This window comes from Balaenoptera borealis (genome assembly GCF_965194805.1).
Source record: "Balaenoptera borealis genome assembly, chromosome: 3".
NCBI lineage: Eukaryota > Metazoa > Chordata > Mammalia > Artiodactyla > Balaenopteridae > Balaenoptera > Balaenoptera borealis.
Genome location: NC_138866.1, coordinates 168,615,954 through 168,636,569, shown reverse-complemented (window position 1 = coordinate 168,636,569; position 20,616 = coordinate 168,615,954). Strand labels below are relative to the sequence as shown.

The window sequence follows — 20,616 nt, the reverse complement described above, 5'->3', positions numbered from 1 at the left end:
AACCCACAAGGCTATTTTCTTTTTTATACTGTTACTTGTATGTATTTATTGTAACAGCATGTACTCTCTGTAGAACACTTAAAATATTCAGAAAATAACAAGAAAAGAATAAATATCTCTGACAATGCCAATTTCCAGAGATAATAAATAAAATTACGGATTCATTATCCTTAATAGTAGTAATCAGTCTGTTCAATTTTTCTTTCTTCATGATTCAGTCTTAGAAGGTTGTATATTGTAGGAATTTATGAATTTATTCTTGATTGTCCATACTATTGGTGTGTAATTGTCATAGCAGTCCCTTTGGATCCTTTGTATCTCTGTGATATCAGTTGTCATGTTTCCTCTTTTATTTCTGATTTTATTTATTTGAGCCTTTTATTTTTTTTTCTTTGTGAGTCTAGCTAATTGTCATTTTTGTTTATCTTTTCAAAGAACCAGCTCTTGGTTTTATTGATTATTTTTCGGTCATTTCTTTAGACTCCATTTCATTTATTTCCAATGTGATCTTTGTTATTTCCTTTCTTCTACGAAACTTGGGCTTTGTTCTTCTTTTCCTCAGAGTGTAAATTTATGTTATTTATTTGAAATTTTTCTTATATGTGCGTTAGGCATTTATTACTATGAACTTTCCTCTTAAAACTGCTTTCATTGCATCCCCTGTATTTCAGTATGTTGTATATCCATTTTCTTTTGTCTCAAGGTACTATTTTAATTTTGGTTTTGATTTCTTTCTTGACCCATTGGTTGTTCAGTAGCATGTTGTTTAATCTTCACATATTTGTAAATTTTCCAGTTTTCTTCTTGTAATTTATTTCTATTTTCGTAATATTGTGGTTGGAAAAGATACTTAATATGATTTTACTCTAATCCTAAATTTGTTAAAACTTGTTTTGTGGCCTAACATGTAATGTATCCTGGAGAATGTTCTGTGTGTACTTGAGAAGAATCTGTATCCTGTTTCTTTTGAATGGAATGTTCTATATATATCTGTTAAGTTAATCTGATCTAATATGTCATTTAAAGACAATGCTTTCTTATTGATTTTCAGTTTGGATGATCTATTCATTGATGTAAGTGGGGTATTAAACTCCCCTACTATTATTGTATTGCTATATATTTCTCCCTTTAGGTCAATTAATAGTTGGTTTATATATTTGTTGCTCCTATATTGCATGCATAATATTACATCCTCTTGTTGGATTGACCCCTTTATCATTATGTAATACCCTTCTTTGTCTCTTGTTATGGTTTCTGTTTCAAATTTTGTCTGATAGAAGTATAGCTACTCTAGCTTTCTTTTGGTTTCCACTTGCATGGAATATCCTTTTCCCATTCCTTCACCATCTGGGTCTTATTTCTCTTTCTCTCTTCCTTTGTGGTTTGCTTTCTTTAGTGGTATGCTTAGATTCATGTCTTATCATCTTTTGTGTATCTACTATAAGTTCTTGAATGGCGGTTACCTTGAGGCTTTCATGTAACAAGTTATATTTATAACAGTCTATTTTAAGTTGATAACAACTTCAGTTTAAATACATTCTAAAGCTCTACATTTTTACTCTCCCCTTGCCATGTTTCATGTTTTGGATGTCACATTTTACATCTTTTTGTCTTGTGTATTTCTTAACTAATTATTGTGGTTGCAGTTATTTTTACTGCTTTTGACTTCTGACTTTCACACTAACTTTATAAATGATTCATTCACTACGTTTACTATATATTTACCTTTGCCAGTAAGATTTACACTTTCACATGTTTTCTTGTTACTATTTAGCACCCTTTCTTTTTAGCTTAAAGAAATCACTTAACGTTTCTTGTTAGTGTTGTTTAGTGGTGATGAGCTCCTTTGGCTTTTGCTTGTCTGGAAAACTCTTTATCTCTATTTCAATTCTGAACAAAGATGTTGCCAGGTAGAGTATTGGATGGGAATCTTTTTCTTTCAGCACTTGGAGTATATCACAACACTCTATTCTGGCCTGTGATGTTTCTGCTGAAAAATATGCTGACTCCTTTTTTTTCTTTTTCTTTTGTTTTAATTTTTTGGCCACACCATGCAGCATGTGGGATCTTAGTTCCCTGACCAGGGATCGAATCCGTGCCCCCTGCAGTGGAAGCACGGAGTGGAGTCTTAACCACTGGACTGCCAGGGAAGTCCATATGCTGACTGTTTAATGGAGGTGCCCTGTTGCTTTTTTTTTTCTTGCTTGCTGTTTTTAAAATTATCTCTTTGTCCTTAACTTTTTACATTTTAACTATAAAGTGTCCTGGTGTGGATCTCTTTGAGTCCAGTTTATTTTGAATTCTCTGGCCTTCCTGGATCTGGATGTCTGTTTCTTTCCCCAGCTTAGGGAAGTTTTGTACCCATTATTTCCTCAAAAAAGCTTTCTGCTTTTTCTCTCTCCTTCTTCTGGGAATCCTATAATGTGACTGTTAGTCCACTTGATGTTGTCCTGTTAGTCCCTTAAGCTATCTTCACTTAAAAAATTTTTTTTAATTTTTGCTGCTCTGATTAGGTGGGTTCCTGTGCCCTGTCTGAGTTCTCTTATCCTTTCTGCTGCTTCATCTAGTCTGCTCTTGAACCCCTCTAGTGTATTTTTCAGTTAAGTTATTGTATTCTTTAGCTCTCTGGCTTCTTTTTTTTAATTTTTATTTTTTAAAATTTATTTTATTGAAGTATACAGAAAGTCCCTTACATACGAACGAGTTCTGTTCCAAAAGCATATTCATGAGTCCAATTTGTTGGTATAAGTCCAGGAACGTTAGCCTAGGTACCCAACTAACACAATTGTCTATATAGTACTGTACTGTAATAGGTTTATAATACTTTTCACACAGATAATACATAAAAAACAAACACAAAAAATAAACATTTTTAATCTTATAGTACAGTGCCTTGAAAAGTACAGTAGAACAGTACAACAGCTGGCATCAAATGAACAGGCAAGAAGAGTTATAGACTGGAGGAGGGAGTGGAGGTGGGAGATGGTAGAGCTGAAGGATCATCAGAAATAGGAGAAGGAGGGCAAGCTGCAATTTCACTCACACCTGACGTTGATGACACAGATTCTGATTCCTTGCTGGATTCAAGTCTACCTACCCTCTTGAAAAAAGGTTCCAGTGATGTCTGGTTAGTAGCTCTTTTTTTCTCATCATAGATGACATGGTAGCTCTGGATTGCATTCTGAATGGCTGCTGCAACCTTCGTGTGTACTGTTCTACATTCAGGTCCTGTGCCTCAAAAACTAACATTGCTTCCTCAAATAAAGAAAATCCCCTTGCCATTTCCTGCATTGTGAATCTCTTCAGTTCTTCAGTTACTTCTTCTTGTCGCTCCACTCTCTCAATTATTTTCACTTTTGTTTCCATTATTATCGCTCGGTGCTTCTTAGCAGTACCAGCTACATCACCACTGCTTTTACACTTGCTTCCGGACATCCTGGGCTTGAAATAAAGACACTGTACTACTGTACTCTATATAGTACTGTACAGTAAAGTACACAAAAGCACAACCACTTGTAGAGGATGCACACACATGACAGCGTACACCAGACATGTGAGCTAACTTACGTGATTGGACATGCAAATGCATGTTCACATCTTTGAAAGTTCGCAATTTGAAGGTTCATATGTAAGGGACTTACTGTAGTTGATTTACAGTGTTTTGTTAATTTCTGCTGTACAGCACAGTGATTCAGTTATACGTGTGTGTGTGTGCGTGTATATATATATATATACACGCACACACACGCACATACATTCTTTTTCATATTCTTTTCCATTATACTTTATCACAGGATATTGAATATAGTTCCCTGGGCTATAAATTAGGACCTTGTGGTTTATCCATTCTGTATAATTTATCCCTCCCCTACCCTCTTTCCCCTCTGGTAACCATAAGTTTGTTTTCTGTGTCTGTGAGTCTGTTTCTGTTTTGTAGGTAAGTTCATTTGTGTCACATTTTAGATTCCACATATAAGTGATATCATATGGTATGTCTTTCTCTTTCTGACTTCACTTAGTACGATAATCTCTAGGTCCATCCATGTTGTTGCAAATGGCATTATTTCATTCTTTTTTATGGCTGAGTAATATTCCATTGTATATATGTACCACATCTTCTTTATCCATTCAGCTGTCGATGGACATTTAGGTTGTTTCCATGTCTTGGCTATTGTGAATAGTGCTGCTATGAACATAGGGGTGCATGTATCTCTTTGAATTATAATTTTGTCCAGATATACGCCCAGGAGTGTTATTGCTGGATCACATGGCAACTGTATTCTTAGTTTTTTGAGGAACCTCCATACTGTTTTCCATAGTGGCTGCACCAGTATACATTCCCACCAACAGTGTAGGAGGGTTCCCTTTTCTCCACACCCTCTCCAGAATTTGTTATTTGTAGATATTTTTAATGATGGCCATTCTGACCAGTGTGAGGTGGTACCTCATTGTAGTTTTGATTACCTTTCTCTAATAATTAGAGATGTTAGCTCTATGACTTCTGTTTGGATTTTTCTTGGATTTTTCTTACATTTTCTTTCTCTTTGTTCAAGTTCTTACTGTGTTCCATTCTCCTTAGTTTGGTGAGCATATTATTATGACCATTACTTTGAACTCTTTCTCAGGTATTACTTATCACTGTTTCATTAATGTTTTTTCTGTGTATTTAAAATTGAAGTATAGTTGATTTACAGTATTGTATTAGTTTCAGATGTACAACATAGTGATTTAATATTTTTATAGATCATAATCCATTTAAAGTTATTACAAAACAATGGCTGTATTTCCCGGTACTATACAGCGTATCCTTGTTGCTTATCTATTTTATACGTAGTGGTTTGTATCTCTGAATGTTATTTTTGTTTGGTTGGCCTTGTGTAAGGTGACCTTGTCATTCAACCCTGCCTTAGGTCTGGGTTGTCTCTCAAACCTTTGTTGTTGTCCAAGCAGCCTATTTTAGTTGTAATAATTCTCAGTCATTGAGGGTGTTCCTAGACCAGTCAGTGTCTTGGAGGGGAAATCTCATTCCTAGATTCAGGCTGATTTGAAGTGAGACCCTCCGCTAATAGCTTTTAAAGGATGCAAATATGTACAGTCCCATGTGACTGCAAGTGTAAGCCCTGCTGGCCCCCAGAACTGGGCAAACTGGAGGTGTCCTGGGCAGCAGTCAAAAAATTGGGGCTCCAGACGAGTGTACAGGCTCCTTTCTGTGAGATACTGTTGCTGACCAGGGTCCTTGGACTCTTTAATGAATAGAAATTGATGAGGTCAGACAAGAAATTGAGGCAAGGCTTTATTGGGACTCATGCTGCAGCATGAGGGAGTAGAAACAAGTCCATGTGGTCTAATGTAGTGGTGGTGTAATGTGTAATATAAGTCAGTGTTTCCGTATTGATTTTCTGTCTGGATCATCTGTCCATTGATGTGAGGGGGATGTTAAAGTCCCTTACTGTTATTGTGTTACTGCCAATTTCTCTCTTTATGTTTATTAATATTTGCTTTATGTATTTAGGTGCTCCTGTGTTGGGTGCATATATATTTACAATTGTTTTATCTTCTTGGATTGATCCCTTTATCATTATTTAATACCCTTCTTTGCTTCTTGTTATAATCTCTAAGTCTATTTATTTTTGATATAAGTATTGTTACCCCAGCTTTCTTTTGCTTTCCATTTTACATGGAATACCTTTTTACATCCCCTCACTTTCAGTCTGTTGTATGTCTTAGATCTGAAGTGAGTCTCTTGTAGGCACCATATATATATATATATATGTATATGTGTGTGTGTGTGTGTGTATATATATATATATATATATATATAGTTTTTGTGTCCATTCAGTCACTCTGTGTCTTTTTTGATTGGGGCATTTATTCTGTTTACATTTAGTGCGATTATTGATTAATATGTTCTTATTGCCATTTTGTTAATTGTTTTGGATTTGGTTTTGTAGGTCTTTTTTCCCCTTCTTTTGTTCTTTTGTGATTTGACGACAATCTTTAGTGTCATGTTTGAATTCTTTTCTCTTTTTGTGTGTGTGTCTATAATAGGTTTTTGGTTTGAGGTTACCATGAGATTTATATATAGGAATCTCTCAATATATATATGATTATTTTCAATTTCTGATTTCTTAATTTTAAATGAATTTTAACAACCCTGTATTTTTACTTCCTTTCCCCCATGATTACTGTTTTTCACATCATCTTTCACATCTTTTTGTTTTATGTATCCCTTAACTGCTTATTGTGAATATAGATAATTTTACTACTTTTGTCTTTTAACCTTCCTACTAACTTTGTATGTGGTTGATTTACTACCTTTACTGTATATTTGCCTTTATCAACGAGCTTTTTCCTTTTGTACTTTTTGTGTTTCTAGTTGTTGCCTTTTCTTTTTCTCATAGAGAAGTTCCCTTAACATTTCTTATAATGCTAGTTTGGTGATGCTTTTACCTGGTTGTAAAACTTTTGCTCTCTCCATCAAATCTGAAAGAAAGCCTTGTGGGGTAGAGCATTTCTTGTTGTAGGTTTTCCCTTTCATCATTTAAAATATACCATGCCACTCCCGTCTGGCCTATAGAGTTTCTGCTGAAAAGTTAGCTGATAAACTTATAGGAGTTGCCTTGTACCTGACTTGTTGCTTTCCCCTTGCTTTTAATATTCTCTCTTCATCTTATATTTTCTCATTTTAATTACAGTGTGTCTTGGTGTGGTCCTCTTTGGGATGATTGTGTTTGGGACTCTCTGTGCTTCCTGGACCTTGATGTCCATTTCCTTTCCCAGGCTAGGGAAGTTTTCAGCTATTATGTCTTCAATTATGTCCTCTGCCCCTTTTTCTCTCTTCTCCTTCAGGGATGCCTCTAATGCCAATGTTAATAGACTTGATGTTGTCTCAGAGGTCTTTTAAACTGTCTTAATTTCTTTTTTATTCTTTTTTTTTTCAGCTTCAGTGATTTTCATTATTCCTTTTCCAGCTCACTGTTCCATTTCTATGTATCATTTAATCTCCTATTGATTCCTTGTAGTGTATTTTTTTTTAAATTTTATTTGTTTATTTATTTATTTATGGCTGAGTTTCTGTGCGAGGGCTTTCTCCAGTTGTGGCAAGCGGGGGCCACTCTTCATCGCGGTGCACGGGCCTCTCACTATCGTGGCCTCTCTTGTTGCGGAGCACAGGCTCCAGATGCGCAGGCTCAGTAGTTGTGGCTCACGGGCTCAGCTGCTCCGCGGCATGTGGGATCCTCCCAGACCAGGGCTCGAACCCATGTCCCCTGCATTAGCAGGCAGACTCCCAACCACTGTGCCACCAGGGAAGCCTCCCTTGTAGTGTATTTTTAATTTTAGGTATTGTATTTTTCAGCTCTTTTTGGTTCTTCTTTTTATCTTCTAACTTTGTTAAACTTCTCACTGTGTTCATTCTTCTCCCAAGTTGTTTGATTATTTTCATGATTATTACCTTGAACTTTTTGTTGGGTAGATTGCCTACTTCCATTTAACTTAGTTCTTCTTCTGGGACTTTATCTTGTTCCTTCGTTTGGAACATGTTCCTCTGTTGCCTCATATTGCCTAATTTTCTGTTTTTCTTTCTGTTTATCTTGGAGAAGGAGCCTTTTGTAGGAGATGTCCTATGCATCCCAGCAGCACACTCCCCTCTGGTCACCAGAGCTGTCTGTTCTAGGAGTGACCCCTATGTGGGCAGGCTGACTACCATGAGTAGTCTCCTAGATGTGGCTGGGCCCTGGTCTGGTTGGTTGCCAGGCCTTGCCATGTGTGGAGGCTCTCAGCCATTGGTTGACAGGGCTGGGTCATGAGGTAGCTGGCTGTGGAACCCTGAGGGCTCTTAGGGCTAGTCCTGGCCCACTGGTGGGCAGAGCTGTGTTCTGGGGTGGGTGTTTGCTGGGCTGGTATTCCCAGATGTAGTGTCAGCCTGCTGCCATGTGGGGCTGGTTCCTGACAGGGCTGGCTGAGGGGTCCAAAGTATCTCATAACTGGTGTTGGCCTGTTGGTGGATGGCACCAGCTCTTGGGGTCCTGGAGCTGGTGTCAGTGTGCTGGTAGGCAGGGCTGGGGCCCAAGGTGTCCTAGGGCTAGTGCTGGCTCACTGGTGGGCAGAGCTGAATCCTGGGTAAGTCCTGGGTCTCTGGCTGTAGGTCCCTGCGAGTCCCAAAGCTGGTGTTTACCCACTGGTAGGTTGGGCTAGATCCCAGAGCCACTGGCTACGGAGCCCATGGTGTCCCAGTGCTGGTGTTGGCCTGCTGGTGAGTAGGTCCAGGGCCCAGGGGTTTGCAGCACAGGTGCTGGTCTCCTGGTGGGCAGCTGAATCCTGATAAGGTAGGCTGCAGGGTTGTGATGATCCTGGGCTGGCATTTGCCCACTGGTGGTGTGGGTCAGGGCTCAAGGGATCCCAGGGCTGGTACCCACCCACCTGTGTGTGAATCCACATCCTGGGCCTAGTTCTGACCCACTGGTAGGCCACTGGTAGGTCCTGATGTCTCTGGCTTTTGGACCTAGGGGTACCAGAAGTGGTGTCAGACTGCTGATGGGCAGGGCTGGTTCATGACATAGCTAGCTGTAAGATCTGGGGTGTCCTGAAGCTTGTTTCAGTCTGGTGGTAGGTGGGGCCAGGTGTCTGGGAGCCTGGCTGATGGGCCTGAGGTGGCTAATACCTGGTGTTCGTCTGCTAGTGGGTGGGGCTGGGGCCCAGGGGGTCCCAGGGCTGGTGCCTGCCTGTTGGTGGGTGGGCTGGGTCCTACCATGGCAGGCTGCAGGCTGCAGTGGTCCTGGGGCTGGTGTCTGCCTGCTGGTGGATAGAGCTATGTCCCAGGGTGGCTGTGGGCTCAGGGCATCTTAAGGTAGCTAGTGGGTATGTCCCTGCCTGGCTAGTTGCTTGGCCTGAGAACCTTGGTTCTGGTTCTGACAGACTGGTGGCTGAGGCTGGGTCCCAGTGCTAATAAGCTAGAGGGAGTATTCCAAAGTGACATTTGTTCTACCAGTGTCCATGTGGTAGAAAGAGCTCCCCAAAATGGCTGACACCAGTTGATGTGTCCCCATGGTGAGCTCCAGTTGCCTCCTGACTTTCTGGTAGGCTCTCCAAGATCAGCAGGTGGGTCTGACCCAGACTCCTTTCAAATTATTGCTTCTATCATGACTCCTGGGCCACGTGAGATGGTGTTTGTGCCCTTTAAGAGGAGAGTCTCTATTTTCCATAGCCTTGTGACTTTACCAAAAGTAAGCCCCATTGACCATCAAAGCCAAATATTCTGGGGGCTTGTCTTCTTGGTGTAGGACTCCTGGGCTGGGAAGCCCAGTGTGGGGCTTGGACCTCCCATTTCTTAGGGATAACCTCTGCCATTGTAATTATCCTCCCATTGTGGGTTACTCACTTGGGGCTATGGATCTTGACTGTACTGTGACTCCACCCCTCTGAACTGTCTTGTTGTGGTTCCCTCTTTATATCTTTAGTAGAAGATCTTTCCTGCTAATCATCCAGTTTTTCTCGTCAATGGTTGCTCTGTAAATAGTTGTCATTTTAGTGTGCCCATTAGAGGAGGTGAGCTCAGGGTGTTCCTACTCTGCCACCTTGCCCAAGCTGAGCCTCTGTGTGCCTTTTAAAACCCAGGAGATATATTATCCTTAGCCTGTTATCTAGCATCAATTTCACATTTGTATTGCTATTAGTGAATAATTATAATTGCTTATTTAATATTCTTATGGATTATGAAAATGATTCTTTAGTTACAAATAAATGTTGTTCATATAATCTAATAGCAGATGTTTCGTAATTCTAAAGCTCAGAGAAGGAAAGAGCTAGCCCTGCTATTTCAGATCTTTCACAGATCCTCAAGTCTCAAGATGGATCACCTTTTTTAAACACTTCAAATGAAGTTTTAACTGATGAAGATCTGTCCTATCTACTTTCGTCAAAGACCCATGATAAATCACTTACAAGAATATTATTGAGCAAAGAAATTCAAGATTCACAGTCTGTTGGAACATTGCTTCAAGGGAATGAAACAGTGACAGCATCATTCATTTCACCCCCTGTTGTTAAAATAAAGACTCTGGGTACTGACATCTCAAAGGTAAGATACAGTACAATAACTTGAAAGCTATTTATTTTAATTGCTATACTCCTTCAATATTTTGAATAAATGTTAATTAAAAACATCAATATTTTCTTATTTAAGTGGAATAAAAAGTTTGCCTTTTGATACAACCTGTTTTATATTTAGAATTTTAAAGTGATATTTGGGAATCAAAGTAATATTTTAATGTAAAAGTTCTAATCTATACCAACAAAGAATTTGTGGCTTAGATTATAGTTTTAATGATAAATTAAAAGATACTCAATTTCTAACTGAGACAGGGAAATTTTTATTTCAGGTTCATCTGCAAAAATGTACATTATTTATACATTAAGGTATTTGTGAAAGCATAGTCGTTTTGAAATAATTTTATATGCCTTAAACAAGCCCTAGAAAATTATTAGAATTGCCTTTGTTAAAATACTATTTAATTAGAAAATTCTTATTTTAAAATTTGGGGAAAAAGGGAAATGATAAAATGGCTGTACATATTTAACATATATTCATAATATTTTTTATCATATAAGTTATTAAAGTAGCCTTATAAAAATAATTTTTTAAAGCCATTTGAGTTTCTCTAGAGATTGAATCAGGTAAAAATATAAATCTAAACTAGAATCATAATAAAAAATTATTAACATGATGTATTTGGAATTATTTATGAGGAAGAATCACAATATTGCTTGGGTGGGTCCCTCCACACCATTAAGTGTTCCCAAATGTCTCTCAGATCCATTAATTGTTCTCATTTTTAAATTTGATACATTCAGGAAATAATGAAAAGTAAAATGTTACTGTAATGACACTGTAGATATAAAAGAAGGTAATTAGAGTTCTAAGATGTATAATTTTTAATTACTTATTTTAACTTTGTAATTAAGGCTGATATTTTAGAAGAGAATTTACGAAGTAAGATTAAAAAACAAACTTACGAAGAAGCAAGAGAATTTCAAGGTAAAAAGATTTTCTGTTTTGTAAGATAAAAATGTTAATGATTGTGTGTTCCCGTATTATAAGTAAATGAAGTGAGAACATTACTAAATGTAGAAATAACTTCTTAGACAGTCATGAGATAATATACAAATATATTGACCAATACATAAAAATTAATTTGGTGAGTTAACATATTACTCAGTCTATCTTAACTAAAATTTGTGTAAAGGGAAGTGATAGCTTTGTCTCAACCAAATAACAGTATATGGCATTATGAATTCTTAACATAATATTATACCAAAAATTCATCACGGTATAAGCAGGAAAAAAGATGATTTGTGTTATAAATAAGTAATATTTTAGCTAAGGTTTTTGGGCGTTTGATGTATAATATATTTTTTTAAATGTAAGTTTATTCTTCTTTTCCAACATGTATAGCTTTTATAACCAACCCATGTCTTATTGCATTGGCCGGAACTTCCAAAATCAAATTAAATGGTTGTGATGTAGAGTGCAGGAGTATCACTCTTCTTTTGTGCTTTGAACAGAGAGTGCCTCTACACTTTCACCTGTGATGATTGGTTATCTGAGATAAATATTTTTTATTATGGTCAGGATGTTTTCTTTTGTTCAAAGTTTATTATGAATTTTTAACCAGCAGTTGAACTCATTTTAATCAGTTGACAAAAATTTTTTTCATTGTGGTAAAGTATACATAACATTTGACATTTTAATCATCTTTAAATAAAGTATACAATTCAATGGCATTAATTGCATTCACAGTGTTGTGCAACCATCACTACATCTATTTCCACAACTTTTCATCACCCCCTCCAAAAAACTTGTTAAACGACAACTCCCATTCCTGCCTCCTTCCAGCCCCTGGTAACCTCTAACTTACTTTCTGTCTCTATGGACTTGCCTATTATGTTTCATATAAGTGGAATCATATAATATTTGTCCTTCTGTTCCTGGCCTGTATCACTTAGCATAATATTTTCAAGGTTCACCCACATTGTAGCATGTGTCAGAATTTCATTTCTTTATATGGCTTAATAATATATTTCGTTGTATGTACATACCACATTTTGTTTATCCATTCATCTGCTGATGGACATTTAGGTTGTTTCCACTTTTGGCTATTGTGAATAATGCTACAATGAACATGGTGTATGGTATCTGTTTAAATCTCTGTTTTCAATTGTTTGGGTAGGAGTGTATTCGCTGGATCATAAGATAATTCTAGGTTTAGCTTTTTTTTTTTTTTAACATCTTTATTGGAGTATAATTGCTTTACAATGGTGTGTTAGTTTCTGCTTTATAACAAAGTGAATCAGTTATACATATACATATGTTCCCATATCTCTTCCCTCTTGCGTCTCCCTCCCTCCCACCCTCCCTATCCCACCCCTCTAGGTGGTCAGCTTTTTGAGCAACTGCACAACTGTTTTCCACAGTGGCTGACCCATTTTATGTTCCCAGTAGCAACGTACAATGGTACACATCCTTGCCAACACTTGTTTTCCTTTTTGTTTAAATTACGGTTATTCTAGTAGGTATGAAATGTATCTCTTTGTAATTTTGATTCACATTTATTTAATTCTAAAGATGTTAAGCATCTTTTTTTGTGCTTATTGGTAATCTGTATATCTTCTTTGGAAAAAATGTCTATACAACTCCTTCACCCATTTTTTTTAAGTGGGTTGTTTGTCTTTTGTTGCTGAATTGTAGAGGTTCTTTATATATTCTGGGTAGTAAACCTTTATCAGATACATGGTTTGCAAATATCTTCTCTCATTCTGTAGGTTGTCTTTTCACTTTCTTGATAATATCCTTTGCTGGATAAGAATTTGTAACTTCATGAAGCCCAATTTATCTTTTTTTGTTCCTTGTGCTTTTGGTGTCATATATGAGGATCCATTGCAAAATCCGAGGTAATAGAGATTTATCCCTGTGTTTTCTTCTAAGAGATTTATGAATTTAGTTTGAGTTGCTTGTTGTGTATGGTATGTTCTGCAAAAGTATATGGTTTTTGCCCACAGATGGCAGCTCATACCTATTAATGGTGGGTCAAAGCAGTGACTTGGGACCTGAACATGGGATGTAGAGCAGCAGCAGCAGCTCCAGTCCCATAGATGGTAAAGTTCTGTAGCTTCCTGATTTCAGAGAGCAGGGCAAATCAGCAGCTGGGGTCACTGGGGGTAGGTCTCACTGCAGTGACAGCTCCAGCCCCAGGGAGGAGTTGCAGTGGCATGAACTCCAGTCATCTCTGTCAGCTGGCTTCTGTGTTGGTGAAGGCTGTGGGGCTCCTCTCATATCCACGGTGGTGAGACTTGCTGGGGTTCTCCTGCTCTTATTTTCCCTATGGGATGAAAACCCTCTCAGGGCATTCCTCTAGGCACTGAGCTGCTCTGGATTGGGGGATGTGGTGATGCAGGTAAAATGCTGCCTACATTTTTCTGTGCAGCCATCCTTGGTTTTTGAGCTCCATGGGGTTTCTGCTGCTTCTTTGTTGGAGTCCAGAGCTTTCCCAGAGCTGTTTTTGTTGGTTTATAATTATTTATTTATTTATTTTGTTGTTTTTGTTGGGGAGATGAGGGTTGAGACCTCTTAGCCCTCCATCTTACTGACATCACCTTCCCAGTCAGTGTTTTTTTTTAATAGTTTCTTTTACTCTGTTGAGAATTACCATCAGTTCACTGACAATGTCCATCTTTTCCTTTAAATCCATGAGCATATTTATAATAGCTTTGTTCAAAGTCCTTTTTTGGCTAATTCCAATATTTGCATAATCTCCGGATCTATTTCTATTAACTATTTTTTCCCCTGGTTTGGGGTCATATTTTCCTATGTGCATGTCTAGTATTTTTAAAATTATTATTACATGTTGCTTACTATGGATTCTATTTTTTTTTTAACTCTCAATAATGTTTTCTTATTTTGAAGAATACTGTTTTTAGTTTTTGAAGGCATTTAACTTACTTGTGGCTCAGCTTTGTCCTGTTGAAGCTTGGTTTTGGGCTTTGTTAGTCCATGCCTAGACTAGTCCTTTCTTTAGGGCTAGAGTAGCCCTACTCCTAAAAAGAGGCCTTTTTGAGCTCTAAGCTAAGCATTTTGGATATTAGCAAGGTTTCTCCACTCTGAATAATTGGAACCCCAGTGTCTCCCATCACTATGCAATATCTGTAAACTCCACGCAGCTCACAGCTCCAAAATAATTTATTTCTTCCAGACTTTATTGTGTTTTGTATTGTTTGTGGGCAATTTAGTGTCTTCCCAAAGACTCAAAGGACTTTATGCAAATTTCAAGCACTCTATGCTTATACCTTTCTATATGGTACCCTGTTCCACAAATTCTGTTTACCTCATTAGACCCAAACCTTGATCTCTTGTCTCTTTTCAGTGAGATCCTTTTCCTGTATTTGAGCTGAACTTATCTGTACTACTAGGAATGCACCCTGAGAAAACCACCAAGATGAATAATGTGTTTCTCTGCTCCAAGGGATCACAGTCTTGTGCTCTCTGTTTCCACTGCCCAAAAGCATTTGCTTCCTATATTTTATCTAGATTCAATTTTCATAGATCATTGATTTATTATCACAGTTTGTACACTTAGCCTTTGTAGTTCACTGTACACATGCTAAAAAGGAACATACTGGAAACTCATATATGTTTTTATAATGAGAAAATATAACTCTTTCATGTGTAACTCTTCCTCTTCCATGAGGAAGGGTCACATACTTTTTCAAAGTTTTCCAGGTACCTAGGTTATCTGAGGGCAAAAACCATGTACTTTTGCAGAACAGAAAACGGATAATGTAGGAGATAAAAATTTGCCTATGGATCAAAATTTAGACTCATATGTTGAGGTACATTCTCTCTATACCCACTTTGTTGAGAGGTTTTTTTTTTTTATCATAAATGATTGTTGAATTTTGTCAAATGTTTTGTTCTGCACTTGAGATGATCATGTGACTTTTATCTTTCATTCTGTTAATGTGGTATATGACATTAATTGATTTGCATATGTTGGACCATTCTTGCATCTCAGGGATAAATACCAGTTGGTCATGGTGTATGATCCTTTGAATATCCTGTTGAATTCAGTTTGCTAGTATTTTATTGAGAATTTTGCATCTATGTTCATCAGGGATATTGGGCTGTAGTGTTCTTTTCTTATGTTGTCTTTGTCTAGTTTTGTTATCAGGGCGATACTAGCCTCATAAAATAAGTTTGGAAATGTACAAGAAAATGTACATTCATGCACACACATACACACACCTGCTAGAATTTTTATTGAGATTGCATTTTTAAAAAATAAATTTGTTTAGTTATTTATTTATTTTTGGCTGCATTGGGTCTTTGTTGCCGTGTGCGGGCTTTCTCTAGTTGTGGCGAGTGGGGGCTACTCTTTGTTGTGGGGTGTGGGCTTCTCATTGCAGTGGCTCTCTTGTTGTGGAGCACGAGCTGTAGGCGTGTGGGCTTCAGTAGTTGTGGTACATGGGCTCAGCAGTTGTGGCTTGCGGGCTCTAGAGCGCAAGCTCAGTAGTTGTGGTGCACAGGCTTAGTTGCTCCAGGGCGTGTGGGACCTTCCCGGACCAGGGCTCGAACTTGTGTCCCCTGCATTGGCAGGTGGCTTCTTAACCACTGTGCCACCAGGGAAGTCCGAGATTGCATTTTTAAAATACACACAAACACACACACACACATTGGAGAGGATTGATACCTTTTCAGTACTAATTATTCCAACCCATAAACATGGTACATAGCTCTATTTCTATACTTTTTTTAAAACTTCTCTCAGTAATAATTTATACTTTTCCCTGTGGAAGACATGCATATTTACTAGAAAAGAGGAACATTTTCTAACTGTAAAATGGTAAATTCAACTGGAGTACCCCTAAATTTATATGCAACCAAGAATACAGCTTCAAAATATATAAAGCAAAGTGTAATAGAACCAAAAGGAGAAATAGAAGATCCATAATTACAGCTGGAGATTTTAACAGATTTCTCTGTAAAGAAAAAGAAGAATTGAACAACAAAATTATCAAACATACATATACACATATTAAACATATACTGGATCATAAAGCAAGGATCAAGAAATGTCAAAGGATTAAAGTCATGTACACTGTCTTATGACCAGAGTACAATAAATCTAGAAACTAATAACACAAATTTAACTATGTCCACTTTATCTGGTGTTAGTAGAACCACACCATCTTTGTTTTAGTTAGTATTAGTATGATAAATCCCTTTGCATGAATAGAATAAAGTTTAAGTGACGCTGTATGTCTTCTTCATGGCTCTGTTGGAGCTTGCTCAGTCTTGAGAAGCTAAAGTCACAAGAAGGCCACATATAGGTCCTCTTATCAACAGTCCCAGCTGAGGCAGACATGTGAGTGATGAAGTCTCTAGCTCACATTGTCCTTTCAGTCACAAAAGTTTTATTTTGATGAAGTCCAATTTGTCTGTGTTTTTATTAGTCACATAGAATTTTGGTGCCACATGCAAGAAACTATTGCCTAACCTAAGGTCATAAAAATTTACTCATATTTTCTTCTAGGAGTAGTATAATTTTAACTCACTTTTATGTCTATAATACACTTTGAGTTGTATATAATGTGACACTGGAGTCCAACGTCACTCTTTTACATGTGGATATTCACTTGTTCCCATCACCATTCGCTGAGAAGACTGTTCTCTCCCCACTGATTTTTCTTTTGGAAAATCAGTTGATCATAAATGTGAGAGTTTATTTCTGAACTCAGTTCTATTCTATCAATATATATGCAATAGTAAGTTTTTAAATTGGAAAGTGGGAGTTTTCCAACTTTTTTATTCTTATTCAAGATTGGGGTACTCTAGGTCCCTTAAGTTTCCAGTTGAGTTTTAGTATCACCTTATCAATTTCTGCAAAATAGCCATCTGGGATTTTGATAGGGATTAAATTGAGTCTGTAGATTATTTGGAGTGTATTGTGATCTTAACAATATTAAGTCTAATAATCCATAACCAGGGGTTGTCTTTCCATTTATTATATCTTATTTAATTACTTTCAATGTTGTTTTGTCGTTTTCAGTGTACAAGTCTTACACTTATTGTTAAATGTATTCTTAAGTGTTTTATTGATTTTGATACTATTGTAAATTTTTTTTTAATTAATTAATTAATTTATTTATTTATTATTATTATTTTTTGGCTGTGTTGGGTCTTCGTTTCTGTGCGTGGGCTTTCTCTAGTTGTGGCAAGCGGGGGCCACTCTTCATCGCGATGCGCGGGCCTCTCACTATCGCGGCCTCTCTTGTTGCAGAGCACAGGCTCCAGACGCGCAGGCTCAGTAGTTGTGGCTCACGGGCCCAGTTGCTCCGCGGCATGTGGGATCTTCCCAGACCAGGGCTAGAACCCATGTCCCCTGCATTGGCAGGTGGATTCTCAACCACTGCACCACCAGGGAAGCCTGATACTATTGTAAATTTAATCGTTTTTCTTAATTTTATTTCTGACTATTTCTTACTAGTGTGTTGAAATACAACTAAATTTGTATATTGATCTTATCTCTAACCTTTGCTGAATTTATTTATTCAAATAGGTTTTGGTTTTTTTGAGTGTGTGTGTGTATGTGTATATTCCTTAGATATTCTCTATGTGATTTTTTTATTGTTATTCTCTTCTCTATTTTATTTATTTTTGCTCTAGTCTTTATTATTTGCTTCCTTATGCTTGCTTTGGGTTTACTTTGTTTGCTGATGGTGGTCTCTTTTCTTTTCAAAATAAGAGGTATCTGAAGCTGTACATTTTTTTGTAAGCATCACTTTATCTGCATCCCATAAATTTTGGTATGACATGTTTTTGTTTTCTTTCATCTCGAAGTATTTTCTAGTTCCCTTGTGATTTCTTTTTGATTGGTCATTTAGGAGTGTCTTTAATTCTCACTGATTTGTGAATTTCCTTAATCTCCTTCTATTATTGATTTCTAATGTCATTCCACAGGGGTTAAAGAACATACTTTATATGATGTCAAACCTATTAAATTTATTGAGGTTTGATTTATGGCCTAGCATATTGTATATCTTGGAGAATGTTCCATATGCGTGTGAGAAGAACACGTGTTCAGTTTTTGTTGGATGGAATGTTCTCTAGAAATCTATAGACCTCTGCAGAGCTCTAGTTAATTTACAGTGTTGTTCAATTATTCTGTTTCCTTCTTGATCTTAGTTGCTTTATCCATTATTTAAATTGGGGGTATTGAAGCCTCCAAATATTATTGTTGAAATGTCTGTCTGTAATTGCGTATGGTGGGTCATGAAATACCACAACAAGATTTTGGCCTGGAGCTGGACTCCTCAATGTACATACACAAATATAGATATACGCATATTCATACACATATATACCTACGTAAACATACATGCATATACACATAGATATATTTAGAAATCATGGGTTCTCATGAATGTCTTCAGTTCCAGTCCATCTCCTCAGGTCTTTTTTCCTTCCTTTGTTTTGTGTGTGTATGTCGTTTCTTCTACCGTGTGTACTTGACTGAACAACATCAACACATTTAATCATTTGATATATCCTATAATGCTGCTAAATTTGTTTCAGAATTATTTGCAGTCTTACTTTCCTTTTATTATTTTGTTGATTTAAGTTTATTTGGGGGGCAATATGTACAACCCGAAGTCTAAGTGTGCAAAAGGTATACAGTTGTCCCTTGGTATCCACAAGGGATTGGTTCCAGGACCCTCCTAGATACCAAAATCCAGAGATGCTCAAGTCCCTAATATAAAATGGTGTTCTATTTGCGTATAACATATGCACATCCTCCCGAATACTTTAAATCATCTCTAGATTACTTATAGTAACTACTACAATGTGAATGCTATATAAATAGTTGTAAATACAATGGAAGTATTATGTAAGTAGTTGCTGGCACATGGCAAATTAAAGTTTTCCTTTTTGGAACTTTCTGGAATTTTTTTCTGAATATTTGCAATCTGCATTTGATTGAATCTGCAGATGTGGAACCCGCAGATACAGAGGGCCAGCTGTACTTAGAGAAATATCATTCCTCCTGTACTCCCCAGTCCTCCTGTCACCCCCTTGATGGTAACTAAGTATATTGTTTTCTGATTTATCTTCCTTGTGTTTCATTTTGTAAAGATAAGTGTCTATTTTTGTCCACTTTTTCCCCCTTATTTCCCATTTGTTCTTACTCAAAAGGTAACATACTAGATATCCTTTTTTTAATTTAACATTGTGTCCTGGAAATGATAAAACAGTTTAAAACGCAACCCCATTAAAACTGTTCTCACAATTTTCATGTCAGATCTAGCATCATGGTAATTTAATTATAATTTTATAAAAATGAGAGAAAATGCTGCTGTATATATGTTTTAAATCTAGAGATTTCACAATAGATCTGTTTTTTTTATTTAATAGACTAAAATGTATCTTTTTATGTAGCTCCTGATAAAGAATCAGATGAAAATCTTCTGCTTGAGAATGAAGCAGTGCCAAAAACTAACACACAAATGTTGAAACTAAGAACTTCTAGAACAAATAGACGCAATGGTAAGAATGATAATTTTATAGATCTTTAAATTATTTGAAGTTAAGCTCATCAAAAGATCTTTTTTCTTTGGTTTTCTTTAAATAATGGATAAAGCAACTAAGATCAAGGTGGAAACAGAATAATTGAACAACACTATATAGCTGTTTGTACATATATTTTTCAGAAATTTTACACCTTGATGTAAGTATGAATACCCTAAGATAACTAGAAAACTAAAATGAAACCTTTGATACCTTTTGTTTGCTATTTGCATGGTCAGTGACTACTCTGTAACAAGAGTGCCTCCACACACACTTATGAAAACTACCCACACAAATTTCTCACTTCACTTCCAGGGTCTGTTTAAATATAAGTTCACTGCTGTCGCTTTGCAGTCCTCTTCCTTTAATGTTGCACACATTAGCAGAAACTTTGCTGATTACTTGGTATATCCAGAAGTTTTATAATAGATCCATTTTTCTACTTAGCATTTCTTATAACTCAGCCAAAGGATATGCTGTCTATTCAAGATCAGTTGCCTGAGGACATAGCTTTAATTTTAAAAGGCCAGTCTCAAATTAATGATGGAGCTACAGGAAGTGACAGTTTTGATAGTAAGTAATTAATTTAAAATCTTGAAAATTATTTTCAATTAAATTCAGGAGATCTTTGCTCCATAGTTCATGAATATATCTACAACCATTTTGTTCATTGGTGATTTATCTGTGTGTTCTATAATTCCTGAGTTGGATGGGTTAAATTTCCTACTATGATTATGGATTTCTCTGTTTCTTCTTATGTTGTGTCAAGTTTTGTCTTATATCTTATGATACTTTATCATTAACATTCATATAAATTTAAAATTAATAATTTTCCTAGAGGACAGACCCTTTTGGCCTAATAAAGGGACCCACTTTATCATTTTTATAGTTTTTGGTTTTTTTTTTTTTGCCTTGAAAATCTACCATGCCTGCTATTAAGGTGGCTCCAACTTCTGGCTGGAATTTGCATGACACATTTTTTTCTGTCCTGTTGCTTTAAC

At 36.7% G+C, this 20,616-nt stretch overlaps 1 protein-coding gene across 2 annotated transcripts in view; it reads left to right on the top strand.

Annotated features, from left to right (window-relative positions):
* The window catches only part of CCDC7 (coiled-coil domain containing 7), a 324,264-nt gene that overhangs the window by 118,968 nt on the left and 184,680 nt on the right, over positions 1-20,616 (top strand). For both annotated transcript variants that reach the window (XR_014242606.1, XM_082385250.1), the window contains exons 17-21: positions 9,833-10,078; positions 10,963-11,035; positions 19,040-19,129; positions 19,487-19,594; positions 20,063-20,188. Coding sequence is in view for 1 of the 2 variants with exons in the window: in XM_082385250.1 (XP_082241376.1) it covers positions 9,833-10,078; positions 10,963-11,035; positions 19,040-19,129; positions 19,487-19,594; positions 20,063-20,188 (643 nt within the window). In the remaining variant the exon portion in view is untranslated. The remainder of the gene's footprint in view (positions 1-9,832; positions 10,079-10,962; positions 11,036-19,039; positions 19,130-19,486; positions 19,595-20,062; positions 20,189-20,616) is intronic.